We start from the raw sequence: 15916 nt of genomic DNA, 5'->3' as shown, positions 1-15916 counted from the left end.
AATTACAGTAGTTGTCCTCTCACTGACAAGGAGCCACAGTGTAAGCCAGACAACTGCCGGACAAAGTGTCTCCTCATATCCTCTCACCACAAATGACACATCTCCTCTTTGTAGCACTGTTGTTCTTGTTGACTAAAATAACATATTGTCTGCTTCTTTTGTCCTGATGTGACTTGTGTGACACACACAGAGCTCCTGCTGTGTCCTCTCTTGGCATCTCCCTCTGTTTCACTGGTAGACTTGAGGGAGATGGGCGGCGGAAGCTAACACTATTATCACTATGAGAGGAGAGAGTGAACTTAACTTAATCACTTCCATCTCTGCCTTCATATTCTGTTTTAATCATCCTGTGCCCCAGCGCTTTGTAGAAGAAGTGATAGGAGTCACATGGTTAGCTTGTTGATCCCAGCACTAGAGAAAAGGGCATGTTTGACTTGCCTTGCTGTTTTAAGGGAGACTCTATGCAGGGTAAATAGCAGCCGGCAGCCAGAATATACCACAGGCGGACAGGCTTCAATTAATAGGAATGCACCTCTTTTTGTTTACTGAGTTCTCTAAAGGTCAGCCAAGTCATGGTCTTGGAGGCTCTGTTTTCGCCCATTCCCAGGGTTAAATACGTTATCAGAATTAATGGCTGAAGCCCCCTCCTCACCCCAGCCTAACCTTCAGATATATGGCTAGCCCATCTGACCTAGAACACAACTAGAAATAGACACTCAGTGGGGCTAGACTGTGCTAACCTCAAGCTTTCTCTATGATACGCAAACAGAGAGTAACACACACACACACATACTCACAGACACACACGAAATAAGAACATGAGCAGACTCATCCCACACCTTCCACGTTCCTGATTGTTCTTCCCATGGCTGCATGGCTCGCTGCGTGATAAAGCAGGGCTCTCCAGCTCCAAGCATTGTTAGAACTTGCCAAGGCTCATTAATGCTGAGAGCGATAAGCTCTGAAGGACAAATTGTGCTCATGTATCAGCAAGAAGAAAAAGTTACAAGACACTTTCCTCTCAGCCTTCCCCTCCTCCCTCCTCCTAGTCCTGTCTCCTCTGGTTTTATTTTGTTTCACTCCTGGCTATCAGAATCCTGGCTATCAGAATCCTGGCTATCAGAATCCTGGCTATCAGAATCCTGGCTATCAGAATCCTGGCTATCAGAATCCTGGCTATCAGAGAGCTTAATGTTTAATTGCTATCAACACCTTATCACTGGTGTTGACAAAACAGGGGCCACAAAAAGCAGGCGCTTGGAGAGTTGTTTTTGTTTCTTTCGCTCTCCTTTCTCCTTTGTTTCAAAGGCAGAACATTAAAGTCTACTGACGATCCTTATTCAAGTAGTTTCAGACAGCCTTAAATATTTATGATTACAGTTTCAAAAGATATCCTCAATCTTCATACTTCACAGAACTGCAAAGAGCGCTTTGATAATTTCTTAAGCAAGCAGACAGGAGTAATAGCATTAGTGTAATTGTACAGAGGGTTTCGCTGCTTCCCATAGCCATTCTGTGTAGTGGTTATGTAAATAAAACTCAGAGAAAGTAACCTGGGGAATACATATTGTCAATTTGGATAGAATTGCATGCTCGGGCCTGGAGAGGAGCTGGATGGTAATAGTGCTGATAATTATAACGGTAATGACTATGAAGATGGAACCCAGATAATTATCTTTATTAAACAGTATAGCCTGGGGTTAGCCCCTGACCCCAGTTCAGCTCTAACAGCTTCATGTGAACGCTCCTGCAGGGCTTTGGAGCCTATCCCAGCATTCTCTCTTTCTGTTCAGGAATCTCTCTCTCTCTCTCTCTCTCTCTCTCTCTCTCTCTCTCTCTCTCTCTCTCTCTCTCTCTCATGCTCTCTCTCATGCTCTCTCCCGCTCTCTCTCATGCTCTCTCTCATGCTCTCTCTCTCTCTCTCTCTCTCTCTCTCTCTCTCTCTCTCTCTCTCTCTCTCTCTCTCTCTCTCTCTCTCACGCTCTCTCTCATGCTCTCTCCCGCTCTCTCTCATGCTCTCTCTCATGCTCTCTCTCATGCTCTCTCTCCCGCTCTCTCTCCCGCTCTCTCTCATGCTCTCTCCCGCTCTCTCTCATGCTCTCTCCCACTCTCTCTCATGCTCTCTCCCGCTCTCTCTCATGCTCTCTCCCGCTCCCTCTCATGCTCTCTCTCCCGCTCTCTCTCATGCTCTCTCTCCCGCTCTCTCATGCTCTCTCCCGCTCTCTCCCGCTCTCTCTCATAATCTCTCCTGCTCCCGGTCTCCCGATTACATTTAGACTGCACACCCCTCTGTCTGCACACAATACATACTGCTTTAGGTCATACAGTGTAATGCAGGAACATCAGAGGTCTGTATTTAACTTTCCTAATACAGTAAACAGTCTCTGTCTGATAGATTCTACAGGAGGTGATTAAGGTAACTGGAGTGATTTTAATTCCCTCTAATAACTATTATCATCCTAACCGCCATCTCTGGTGGAGCTATGGGGTTAAATCCTCTATAAAACAGGGTAAACTGCATGTGTAAGGTGATAAGCTTGTAGGAGCTCGGGCCTCCAGGATTATTTAGTGTGCAGCTCACTACTTAGCATACAGCTGCTTAGCCGTTTTTCTGCCCTGGGCTTGGCAGGCGTCCTGAGCAGCATTCTTTGTGGTAGCACATACCTGAAGCTGGATGGGGCTGAGTCCTGACGCTGCCGCAGCTGCCATTGTGGATGGAATGAACTGCACCGGGTAGTTGTCACCTGTCGGGGGGAGAGAACAATGTGCACAGGTTGAGACAATGAGCTAAGGGAGCCGGGCCTACAGCGGCCAGGCATGTGCCAACACAGTCCCTGGGACCTCTTCTCCCTCTCCTCTCCTCCTCTGGGCCCTTGGCTACCGGCCCAAACATCTGCACCAACAAAAGGCTCAGCTGGGCCAACTGGAGCAGCATTACTCAGGAACGTATGTATCCCTCCTCACCACCCCCTCCTCACTAACCCCCTCCTCACCACCCCCCTCCTCAAACTCCCACTCCCTGCTCTCCATCTCCACGCTGGAAACCAACAGGCACTATGAACAGGCACTGTGTGTGTGTGTGTTAAATATCTGGGTGATTATAAGTGATTACACAGAGGAAGTGGCGTGTTCTCTCAGGCATTTGTAGACATGCCCTGCTATTGTTTGACACAACATTGTTTGTGTGGCAGTGAGAGTTTTGGCAGACAAGAGAGAACAGTGCTTTAAGAAACTAGTTAGAACAAGTGTGTTGTTACAATAACATGGTTAACAAATAACATTCTTATCTTGGATTCACATCAATCTAACCAGTATGAACGACTCTTTTTATATCAGTTTTATTTGATTGCTTTACACTCAGCCCAGTGTGTTCAGACAGACAGACAGACAGACAGACAGACAGACAGACAGACAGACAGACAGACAGACAGGGGAGCGGAGAGGGGAGTGGAGAGGGGAGGGGAGGGGAGAGGGGAGTGAAGAGGGGAGGGGAGCGGAGAGGGGAGTGGAGAGGGGAGGGGAGGGGAGAAGGGAGTGGAGTGGAGAGGGGAGTGGAGAGGGGAGGGGAGGGGAGGGGAGGGGAGGGGAGGGGAGGGGAGGGGAGGGGAGGGAGGGGAGGGGGAGGGGAGGGGAGAGGGGAGGGAGGGAGAGGGGAGCGGAGAGGGGAGTGGAGAGGGGAGAGGGGAGTGGAGGGGAGAGGGGAGTGGAGGGGAGCGGAGAGGGGAGTGGAGAGGGGACTGGAGAGGGGAGCGGAGAGGGGAGTGGAGAGGGGACTGGAGAGGGGAGCGGAGAAGGGAGGGGCGGGGGTAGCGGAGAGGGGAGTGGAGGGGAGCGGAGAGGGGAGTGGAGAGGGGAGCGGAGAAGGGGAGGGAGGGGGAGCGGAGAGGGGAGTGGAGGGGAGTGGAGAGGGGAGTGGAGAGGGGAGCGGAGAGGGGAGTGGAGAGGGGAGCGGAGAAGGGAGGGGAGGGGGAGCGGAGAGGGGAGTGAAGAGGGGAGGGGAGCGGAGAGGGGAGTGGAGAGGGAGGGGAGGGGACGGGAGGGGAGGGGAGAGGGGAGTGGAGAGGGAGGGAGCGGAGAGGGGAGTGGAGAGGGGAGAGGGGAGTGGAGGGGAGAGGGGAGTGGAGGGGAGCGGAGAGGGGAGTGGAGAGGGGACTGGAGAGGGGAGCGGAGAAGGGAGGGGAGGAGGGAGCGGAGAGGGGAGTGGAGGGGAGCGGAGAGGGGAGTGGAGAGGGGAGCGGAGAAGGGAGGGGAGGGGGGAGCGGAGAGGGGAGTGGAGGGGAGTGGAGAGGGGAGTGGAGAGGGGAGCGGAGAGGGGAGAGGAGAGGGGAGCGGAGAGGGGAGGGGAGGGGGAGCAGAGAGGGGAGTGGAGAGGGGAGCGGAGAAGGGAGTGGAGAGGAGCGGAGAGGGGAGTGGAGAGGGGAGCGGAGAGGGGAGTGGAGAGGGGAGCGGAGAGGGGAGTGGAGAGGGGAGCGGAGAAGGGAGGGGAGGGGGGAGCGGAGAGGGGAGTGGAGAGGGGAGCGGAGAGGGGAGGGGAGGGGGGAGCGGAGAGGGGAGTGGAGAGGGGAGCGGAGAAGGGAGGGGGGAGCGGAGAGGAGAAGGGAGGGGGGAGCGGAGAGGAGAAGGGAGGGGGGAGCGGAGAGGGGAGGGGAGAGGAGGGGAGGGGAGCGGAGAGTGGGGATTGACTGAAGCATGCGTACTGAGGGGGAATTGGCCCTAGTTCAGACCCCACTTCCGCCTGTCACTTCATATGGAGCCATTAAGCCACAGGCATGAGGGTACATGTCTGTACTTTTGAGGAAGACACATTTCAGTTGAATGCATTCAGTTGTACTGACTAGGTATCCCCCTTCCCCTTTTTCTTCCTTCACCCTCACTTCGCAATCTTGTACAGCACAGCACATTGTGATACAGCCAGGAAATTCAATCGCCATTTAAGGCAGGGGCAAATAAAATCCGGCCAGTGAAGTGATTTCAAATTGTCTCGTAGGAGGGGTGCGGTGTGGGTCGTTACTATCCGCATGGCCTTTCTCTCTCAATGCATGAGTATGCCATCCCTCTCTCTGTGCAGAGGAGGAGGAGTGGGGAGTTCTGTGTGACTTCAGGGGGGGCTAAATGACAAGTCATGTGAAACCAGAGAGGAAGTCATGTGAAACCAGGGAGGGGTCAGCTGCCAAGAGAGGACACCCCCGGCACTGTACTGGGGGGTCTGGAGGGGGGTCTCTGGGGGTCTAGAGGGTCCAGGGTGGTATGCAGACTCCAGTAGACTGGGCGTGCTGCCAGCCTGGTGTCAGTAATGAAAGAGAATCAGGGTTTTAAAGTGTGCTGCTGTCCTGAGGACGACTGATCCCATGGTCAGTCCTGAGTGATAGATCTCTAGGAGGGTTAAACAGGGGGCAGATGATGCCATGGCTGTGTCAAAGCTGGGGACATAACTCTGGCACGCTATGGATCGGGTGTTTGTTGTCACTCCTGGAACTGCTGAGGGATGAGATGGATGGATTCCCTTCATCATGACAAGTCGGCTGCCGGAGCCCTGATGCAGCACAGTGACCACTGTGATCCAAACAGGATCTCTCATCCACAGTGAACCAAACTCAAGGGTGATTTATGTCCTGTCAGAGCTGACATACAGAGGGTCCTCCATAGGAATTAACCAGTAATTTACCTCTGACATGGTCGGTACTACCAACAAGACCAGTATCAAAGACATTCCCTGTCCAACAAGACAGATGGGGCCAACGAGCCGCTAGCTGTTCAACATCATAATGCTATAGAGAAAGAGAAAGCAGAGACAGACAGGAGCTGCTGAATGATGTTTAAAGGTCTGTGATGGTAATGGTGGAGAGAGAGGTTCATCTCATCCTGCATTCCTTTCTCAGCCAGGTGTCATGCTGAAAAACGGGCCCAATTAAGTGGAGTTGTGTGGGACTTAGCGGCATCGGGCCCTGACCCTCTAAATCGGTGAGCACCCTCATATCTAGTGCAGGGCCCTCCAGCTGCCTGGAGCCTGGGCTTGAGGACACCACAGCCTGAGAGCCTGGGCTCAACACTAATGAAAAGGAGTGGGTAGGACCATAGAGCAGGGCCTGATGCAGGAAAAGCCTCTCTCTAACAGAGCTCTTCACCACTGGGCACCTGATGCCAAGGGCAATGTAAAATATTCTGTCAGAATACTGGAGTTCTTTGAAAACAAGTGGCTCTGCAATGAATGTTCAATTACTAAGTCTATGCAATATTTCACTTTCTCTGTTTGAAGTGCTAACAACGTCTCTATCCAGCTAAACAAGGCGGTGAGGAAGTCGGTGCTGAACAACAATAGAAGACCCAACACGTGTGAGCATGAATGGCTGACACTGATTCCATGGAGCTCTAATGCAGCCACTGTATTCAGTCACAAGAGGGACAAGCCAGTCGGTTATTGTGCTGCGGCAGAAACAGAAATGTAGCAGCAGTCATTCCAGCTGGATGTCTGTGTGTCCTCATCATAGCATAGGGACCCAATGACCATGGAGTCATTCTGCAGGACCATTAGACTACTATCAGAGTGAATGTCTCTGTGTCCATGCAAACAGAGCGAGCTGGCGTCTATTTGTTTAAAGGATGACCTGCGTCTCTGCTCTGCCATGCAACGTCAGGGCCATTGAGCACAGTGTGCAGAGGGAGAGATGGCGCGATGCTACGACGCTGGCAATAGTTCTGTCGTCGTGGCAACACCGCAGGGTCGAGGTCATAAGCAGTGGTCCCTGGGAGGGTCTGTCTTATAAAGATGACATCAGATTAGTGTGCCCTAGCGTGGAAGTGAACGCTTGGCCACTTCCCTAGTCTTCATGGAGGGTGGACACAGCAGCATCCTCTGATCTAGCAGACGGGTCATAAGGTAGGATCTTGCGTTGGGGGTTGAGGATAGTAGAGACGTTAAGCTACTTCAGTTGATCATGGTCGTCATTGGCAGTCATTTTCAGACCTTCCTTTTCTTTATGAATAAGTCATGAATAATTCAGGGGTTGTGTGTACACATGGTGACCCATGCATACCGTGAGTCCATAATACCTTCTGGTATTTGTACTAAAACATTTTCCATGTCAAATGTATTACAGAAATCAACAGGCAAGAGAATCCCCTCAGGCGCAGTGTTCCAGCTGTCATGCCTCTGTAGTTCCAAAATAGCTGACTATTTTTTCATCCTGTGGCTTTTTCGTAAATGTATTAGCTGCACTACCACACCTTTTAATGTTCTGCTATTTACCTGCTGACTAGACTAGCCAATCTTTCTCCACCCCCTCTGACTTCCTCCAAGTCCTGGAGTTACCTCAATGTTGTGATACGACACTAACAACAAATGTATTTCTGAGAGCATTCAGGACAGACAAAAAGAGGCCTGGACTTTCCCTGCCCCCAGGTCAGTCAGGGAGATGAGAAAACCCTTGCATGTGCAATATTACTTTACTTCCATCCGATAGTCAATGTTCAGCAAGAATTCAACTGGAATACCCAGCCATAGAGCTAAGGAGAGAGGACGTGTGGCTGAGTCCACTCCAGGTCAAGGATCTGCCTGAATATTTAATTATAGAAGCCCAGAGTGGCACATCTTTAATTCTCAGCAACAATGAGCAGGGAGTCAAACAACAAGTCGTAGCAATTTCCCACAAATTCGTTTTGGGATTTGGAATGTGTTGCGTGTGGAGCCATTCTCTTTCTCTGTTCGTCACACAAAGGGAGAGAGAGGCAAGCTGCTACAGGCAAGGGGAGCAGAGGCACCTCAGGGAGGGGGCCTTCACCCTTCAAACCCCACAGGACAAATTACTGTATGCCTGGGAGATACTGGCCCTCCTCTTCCTCCTCTCAATTTGACACCTTAACCCTGACTCTTCTCATCTCTTCTTTCTCCTACTGTCTGTCTGTCTGTCTGTCTGTCTGTCTGTCTGTCTGTCTGTCTGTCTGTCTGTCTGTCTGTCTGTCTGTCTGTCTGTCTGTCTGTCTGTCTGTCTGTCTGTCTGTCTGTCTGTCTGTCTGTCTGTCTGTATGTCTGTCTGTCTGTCTGTCTGTCTGTCTGTCTGTCTGTCTGTCTGTCTCTGGATGAGTGACATGTGTCAGCTCATCTCCATAAAGAGATACAGAAGGACAAGACACTATCTCAGGATAGTATGTCTGGACATTAATACGGCCCTGTTTCTGGTGATATCACATTCCACCATATGAGGTATGTTTAGATTGACATCTAAGCTGTACATAATCCTTTGAGTGATTGATGAGTACAGTGAGAGAGTGAGGGGGTCAGTGAGTACCGAGGTAGAGTACTGTGTTACTGCAGCAGGCAGGTCCCTCAGCAGATTCTTCCATAGTGATTACAGCCAGAGAAGTCAAGACACTTTCATGTTGAAAAGCTGTTTACATTCCACTGCTCCTTTACTCATATCTATTGTTGAACAGGCATGCTGCCTTGGAGTTGAACACAGAACCCTCCCCAAGGTGACATAGAGTACTGTACATTATCTGCCTTGGCCTTACTGACTACACTTTTATTTGGTGCCATATGGAGACTGGGATATGTGTAGTGTAAGGATCCTATGATAACTGGGGCAGTGAAAATTAGCGTTACTGACATAAAATACATTGCAAGTAAATGTATGCAATATGTAACCATAATAAATACGTGGGATAGAATATATTGGGAAAGGCCCTTCATCAATGTCAGAAGATGACCCATGCTGTCAAAATGAACCTGTGTCTGAGGAGGAGAACTGCATGTGCATAACATTGAGAAGTAGATAGAGAACAGGACAGACAGAGACACAGGAAGAAACAACAGAGAGAGAGAACGAGAGGAGCATACCTGGCTTGTAAGAGATTCCCGGTGGGAAGAGAAAGCCCTGCTGGGCTGCGGCGGCTGCTGCCAGGGTGCGCTGGTCGTGTGGAAAAATAGGGATCATGAGCGGAGGCATGTGACCCTGGACCTGCTGAACAGAGAGAGAAGCGGAGATCAGAGAGAGGCCTAGCTGAGCTGCAGACACAGAGCAGCACACTGAGGCAGGCAGGCAGGGGGAGAGGAGAGGGGAGCACAGAGCAGATCACAGCCTGGCCTAACACGTCCTGACAGGGGGCTCTGCGGCTCTGACGGCCCTCGTGTGCTCACACAATACCTGGCCCGGCCGCGTCTGTTCCTAATCCCCCCAACACTATTTCACATAGGAACATCAAAGGACCCTGCTGCACGCGCATCCCCCCCCCCCAAAGGACGGGAATTGAGGTTACATTATGTATTTGAGCACCTGTAGAGGGCTGTGTGGTGTGTATGGTGTGTGAACGGCGTGTGTACGGTGAGTGGGATGACCGATGGTGACAGATACAGACTGGTATGGGAATGAATCAACAAAATGTCCTCAGTCTGTTCGCTGTAGTGTCGGTGGTGTCGTGAGATGGGAGGTCAAACCATAACGCTTTATACAGACATGTACAAACAGACAGGGACACCCTCACACAAACAACCTGCCACCCTGACTGACAGGGGAAGATGAGCTCAGATATACAGCCTCTATCTCATACTTTTGGAGGATCATTTATACAGACGATAAAAGCCCAGGCGATCCGGTAATTTACAGCAACCGGCTTTCAGCCGCTGTCTGTTTGTGATATTTCATCTTAACATCCAGAGCCATGCCCTGCCCCCCACATATCCTACACGGCTCCTCAAACTGTCTAAACTGTTTCAGTCTAACATTATTAACCTTCACTGTCCAGACTGTCCTGTTCTGACTCTCTACAGCAAGAGGATAAGTATGTGCTGTGTGTGTGTGTGTGTGTGTGTGTGTGTGTGTGTGTGTGTGTGTGTGTGTGTGTGTGTGTGTGTGTGTGTGTGTGTGTGTGTGTGTGTGTGTGTGTGTGTGTGTGTGTGTGTGTGTGTGTGTGTGTCTATTTGTTTGTGTAAGTGTTTTTGTGTGTGTAAGTCTATTTGTTTGTGTAAGTGTTTTTGTGTGTGTGTGTGTATTGTTAATGTCTCTTAGAGGCAGTGAATTGTGTGGGGAGCTGAAGCAGACCCCAATCTGACTGTGATCCTCTGCTTCCTGCCTGCCGGTGATAGGGTGCAGCCAGGCTGTGTTGGGCCTGCGAGGGTTAATCTAGCACCATGCCAGCCCACCTCAGGGGAACCCGCCTGGAAAACGGGTTAATAAAGGTCAGCCCCCAAAATAAACACTTTACAGAATGTTTCTCCATTCATCCCTCTTTAAAATCAACTTGCAATAAAACGGGTCTGGGTGCAATTACTCCCGCAGCATTGGGGCATGAAATCAACCTGCTTTGAGCAACGACTTTTCCCCCACGTTCTAGCTGAGGTCTGCTCATGATCTCTGTCTGCTCCCCCTGTGTGCCCTGATCTGGTACAGCAGGGCCCGTTCCCCACTGCTATATGTCCTCAGGACCACTCTATCGATCTGGCCAGAGGTGCAGAGGTAGACTGAAAACTTCATAAATAACACTTTCTGTCTACGGAGCTTTTCAACAAAGTGCAAGTATAGAAAGTACATTAGAAAAGGAACGGAGAAGCATGTCATTTCCTTTTTTCTTTCCTGTAATCTGAAAAGTATTTCTGTAAAATGTGCTGCGGCTGGAGAAAAGTCGATGACCTGGGAGACTGTTGGAAACGACCGTAAATAAAATGTATTTTTCATTGGGATTGGTGTTCCAGGTTTCCAGGCAGAGGGGATGAAAGATGGCCCTTGGCCCACATGTATAGAACATATGGAAAAAAATAAAAATAATGAATGTCCCAACATGAGTTAGAGCCAGCGACAGGTGAACAGGTACACTGGGGAACAGGGCCTGCTCTGTGTTGGAGTGTTCGTTCTACAAAACCAGATGAAGTAAGTACTGCACTCACAGTGCAGAGAAAGACTCTCTCCCTCCCGGTAATGTCAGTCTACCCCCAGGATGGTTATTAAGGTTAGTCACAAACATAATTGCAATTAACCTTACTAGCACTAAAACGAACAAAAGGAATCAGGCTAAAGCCAGGGTGTTACACTGAAACAGCTGCTCCAAATGTGGAACATAAGTATTATTGGAATAAGCTGAATACACTGAGCTTCATAGATTCAACACATTGAATCATAATTCTATTACTCCAGAGCTATTTATCACTGATAAATATTGATCTATTCCCTGTCATCATTGTTTCAAACAGTAATATCATCAGTTTAGTTGTCTAATGAAATCAGACGTTTGTTCATACAAAAGACTGAAATAAATGTGTTTAGGCATGTGGACACTAATTACTGTAGAGATCACTAGGAGCAGAAGGAGATTCTGTTCAGATATCTGATGCCAGATAATTGGAATCTGAGTGAAAAATCTATATCAAGAAAGTACAGTGTCAATCAGACAATAGCTAAACTCATCAAATATCCTGAATGTTGCCTACAAACAAAGCTGTAAATGAAAAGGGAAATCTCTCCAGTGACAGCACTGTGTTTTTATTGAATAGATATCACAATAAAGAGATTTACCCAGGCCAGAGGAAATATGAATATGTATCGGGGAAAATAAGGGCATTGGGTTTGAATGTTTGTGATTTACAGTAATGAGCACTGTGCATTAAACTTTCATTTACTCTGCTAATGTCAGAGACAGGGAAATCAAATCTGGAGAAGCTTCAAAGTGCCAGCTAATAGTGGACGTCTAGCCTTCAGCCTGTCAATTAACACATGGCACGGTAGTTCAGAAGACAATGCATTTACCAATTTACACATTATCACTCTCATTTTCTATTGACTGGAAACAACCGTCAGAAAAGCATCAGAAGAATGGCAGTTATGAGAATACGTTATTCTCTTCCGTTATACAGATACGTTATACAGATCAGCTCCCAGACAAAAGACTTCCATTTCAGTGTGTGTGTGTGTGTGTGTGTGTGTGTGTGTGTGTGTGTGTGTGTGTGTGTGTGTGTGTGTGTGTGTGTGTGTGTGTGTGTGTGTGTGTGTGTGTGTGTGTGTGTGTGTGTGTGTCAGTTTCTCCACACGTTCTGGCATCACCAGACCATGAAAGAGTTACCCTCAAGTTCATCAGCCTATCGGCTGGGACCTCAAACTATTCCTATTGCCAGGATGATCTTGAGGAGCCTGATAGAATGAAGTGGAGCAGATGTGAGCAGAGCACCTGGGCCGCGTCCTCCCCACTCATTGTTACGTTGGCACTGTTCCCTCTTTGTCTTAGCACTGCTAAGCACTGGATAATACCATTTCACACCATCTGCCCCAACGCTTCATTAAAGATACATGAATGGGCTATCTTATGAGGAACAGGTGCTATTGTTAGTCCCAGAAGACTCGGCACTGAGGATCGGACTCTGAATACTTGAGGAAGAGCATCTGTAGTGATCAGTCAGACAGATAGTTGGCTGGGGCTGCTCCCTCTGCCAGCACACGCACCAACAGAGGTTTCCAGGGGTGAGAGAGGCCTCTCAACCGCCTTGCAACATGTATCATCAATTCAGATGACCTGATGAAGTCTGTACCAGTCGAGTGCAATCTGTTTCGCTCTCAACGATGTGCTGGCATAATGAGAAATGGCACTAACTCTCAGTTTTAATTAGATTTAACACTGTGAACAAGATTTTAAATAAATAGAATAAAAAAAGAACTCAAATATATCTGTGAATATAATAAAAGATGACTAAAAATAAAGTATGTAAAATCAGCTTGAGTATACAGTGAGATTCATTCTAACTGAATCAATGTCTTTAGTGGAAGCATTGACATCAGCACTACAGTGTTGTAATGGTTTACAGCAGCAGCTAATCCTGGGGTCAGCCAGTGCAGAGAGCAGAGCCAGCCAAAGGCCTGGGATTGACCATGGTCAGATTACCATTACACTCATTCAGAGTAAGAGACAGGGCAGACATGAGAGAGAGCACTGGTCTTCTCTCCTGTCACACACACACTGACAGACACACACAGATGCAGACAGACAGACAGACAGACAGACAGACAGACAGACAGACAGACAGACAGACAGACAGACAGACAGACAGACAGACACACACACACACACACACACACACACATACACATACACATACACATATACACACACACACACAGACAAACATGCGCATGCAAACAAACACATACAGGTGCAAATGGAGATGTACAAGCCATTACTGTGCTCAATAGGGCCCCTGTCAGCACCTATGCTCCTCACTGTCTGTAGCGGTCTTTAAACAGGGCCCAGGAGACACCCTGCAGCACTACCGACCCAGCCCAGCAGGCCCCCCCGCACCCCCAAATACTAACACAGTCTGATCCTCACCAAGCGTCACTGGGATGCTGTCCTCTTCCCCTTTTTAAAGGAGGAGGGGAGTTGTTTTAACATGTCCAAATTCCCTCAATGTTGACAAGATGAGACAGAAAAGGAAAGAAAAAAAAGTGTGATTTTGTCTCAGATTTTGTCTCATTTTGTCTTAAAAGTTTGGAGCTGCTGAGAAGCACAGTGGGAGTCTCAGGTGAAATGTCTAAGCGGTAGCTGACTGACACCCTCCGACGTGCTACCCAGATGTGTTTGGAGGAATATCAGACCTGTATGTGAAGTTTCATCTTTATTCATTTGATTTAAAGAGAGTCACCCAGAGTGTATCAGTCTACTAACATGACTTTGTGCAGTGTTACATTATAAAACGAAATAGTCTGCCACAGCTCCAGCAACCCCACTTTTCACATCTTACCTGAGGAGTTAGAAAATACATTGGGTTGATATAATTTGACCCAGAGAGGATTGGCTCCAGCTGTTACTGTAAGTGCTGATAGTTGACACGGTGTTCCCCCCTACTCTCTACTGAGTCACACACCAAACGCCTGCGAGTGGAAAGCACCTTAAGAGCTCCATTTGAAGGTAAAGCGATCTACAGGAAGCTGGTAGCCCTGGCTTCATCCCCACAGAAAGCACAGTAACTGACACCAGACGGCCATGTGAACTCAACACCCGGCCTGCTTCTGTGCTACTGTGCTGCTGCTACGGAGAGAGAGAGAGAGAGAGAGAGAGAGAGAGAGAGAGAGAGAGAGAGAGAGAGAGAGAGAGAGAGAGAGAGAGAGAGAGAGAGAGCTGCTACGGAGAGAGAGAGAGAGAGAGAGAGAGAGAGAGAGAGAGAGAGAGAGAGAGAGAGAGAGCTGGGCGAGTGCTTTCTGGAGCACAACCAGGAAGAAAATCACTGAATGGAACCAGTCATGTGCTCTAGAGTCTGTGCATTACTTTGTTCTAGAGAGGTCAATTCATAAAACAATCCCAGAGATCCCCAAGCACACATTACTCCCACATCACAGGTCATTTATCAGTTAACCGCACTCCTCCAGTGTGACCGCACTACAGCTTTATGCACTAATCCAACACAGGCTCTGACACACACAGAGGCACGGGCACACACACATGTACACACACACAGGCACATGCACACTCACAAAGACAGAATGTGACAGCACACACACACACCCACCCCCACACACAGTCCAGTGTAGTTGTGTTATCAGAGTCCCAGACATTGTGCTCTGTTTGGTGTGTGATGGTAATCAGGCCAGTGGATCGATAGCGCTGAGCCAGACTTTGATCCCTCAGCCTTGTGGCTAGCTGGTATTAAGGCCAGGTCTCCACCTCCCTCCCCAAAACCTCCCTCCTCTCCACCTGCCTCCCAGACTAGAGAACATTGTTCCCTCTGAAATGTGATCCCAATCTACTACAGAGGTCCAGGTCAGCAACAAAAGGTCGTTGTCCTGGACATGACTGTGACCCGTCTCCCCCTCCCTCGGACCCTGAGACCTAACATTTAGCCAGCAGGTAAAAGATTAACATCGTCTGCCAAAGGACACAAGTCATTCTCTATTCTGCTGGAGAGGCGTCTGAGCAAGAGCCTGACTAATAATATGTGTACGCTATGCCGCTGCTCTTTGACAACAGGGACTGTCTGGAGGGTAGGGGAGGGGCGTAGTGTCCACTCTCCCTCCAGTCTATCTGCAGCAGAGAGCAGGATAAGGTGCAGAGGAATCCGACACTGGGGTGAGGTCGGGCCGTCTGGGGAATAACCAATAGATGACTTCTTGTTCCACTAATTCCTTACACAGTAAAACAAGCTCTCTTGGAATGGAGCCATTTCAATATGTCTATATTAAGTCTGCTGCTGTTAAAAAGCAGGGCAGACAGCACCCTCCAGCCCAGCCCCCTCCCTCCCCCTGACTGCCCCTGGTTCCAGGCTGGCTCAAGAACTCTGCACTGACTGGAGGCCGCTGTACTCTCCTGTACTGTATACCACACTGCCACACTGGAAACCATACAGTATGTCAGTACACTGAAGGTTATACCTAAACAATTATAGGACATTTAGTGTGATGTTTAGGTTATGATAGAACAAAGTCACATGAGACTTTCCAATCATGATGCTGAAGATAAGAATAGAATATGATGCAACATACCAGTATGTTGGTGAATGTTACTGATGTTCAGTAAATTGGTTAAAGCATTAACATGTTAAGAGTACATAGCAGAATAATGAAGCTAGTCCCCGGAGAATAGACGTGATCAATGTAGATTCAACAGAAATTGTGTACTTAATGCAAATTCTTGAGTCTCAAATACCTTCAATGTAATTTAAGTGTGTAAATATTTAAAGTAATTTGATTTGTATTGAATATAAAATATCAAAGATATGCCTTGGGGTTGAAATGTTATGTAGGGTACAAACGCTGCTCTCATGATACTCTCTCTCTCGCACACAGAGGCGAGGACACACAGACACACACACACACACACACACACACGTACACACCCACACTATCCCCTCTCCCAAATAAATGTCCTACTATTCCAGAACCACATTCTTACATTACTACCACCTCTACAATGTTACATTTCCAGAAAACATGAGATCTGTGTGGATGTT

The 15916-nt window shown here is 48.6% G+C and overlaps 1 protein-coding gene across 15 annotated transcripts in view; it reads right to left on the bottom strand.

The window, feature by feature from the left end:
• The window catches only part of LOC118373071 (transcription factor SOX-6-like), a 227102-nt gene that overhangs the window by 48542 nt on the left and 162644 nt on the right, over positions 1 to 15916 (bottom strand). For all 15 annotated transcript variants that reach the window (XM_052462572.1, XM_052462570.1, XM_052462575.1 and 12 more), the window contains 2 exons: positions 8834 to 8954; positions 2665 to 2744 (listed from right to left, as the gene is read on the bottom strand). In XM_052462572.1, coding sequence (XP_052318532.1) covers positions 2665 to 2744; positions 8834 to 8954 — 201 coding nt within the window. The remainder of the gene's footprint in view (positions 1 to 2664; positions 2745 to 8833; positions 8955 to 15916) is intronic.

The sequence above is a fragment of the Oncorhynchus keta genome, chromosome 14, assembly GCF_023373465.1.
Source record: "Oncorhynchus keta strain PuntledgeMale-10-30-2019 chromosome 14, Oket_V2, whole genome shotgun sequence".
NCBI lineage: Eukaryota > Metazoa > Chordata > Actinopteri > Salmoniformes > Salmonidae > Oncorhynchus > Oncorhynchus keta.
Note: the sequence above shows the minus strand (reverse complement) of the source record. Positions and strands in the feature narration are given on the sequence as shown.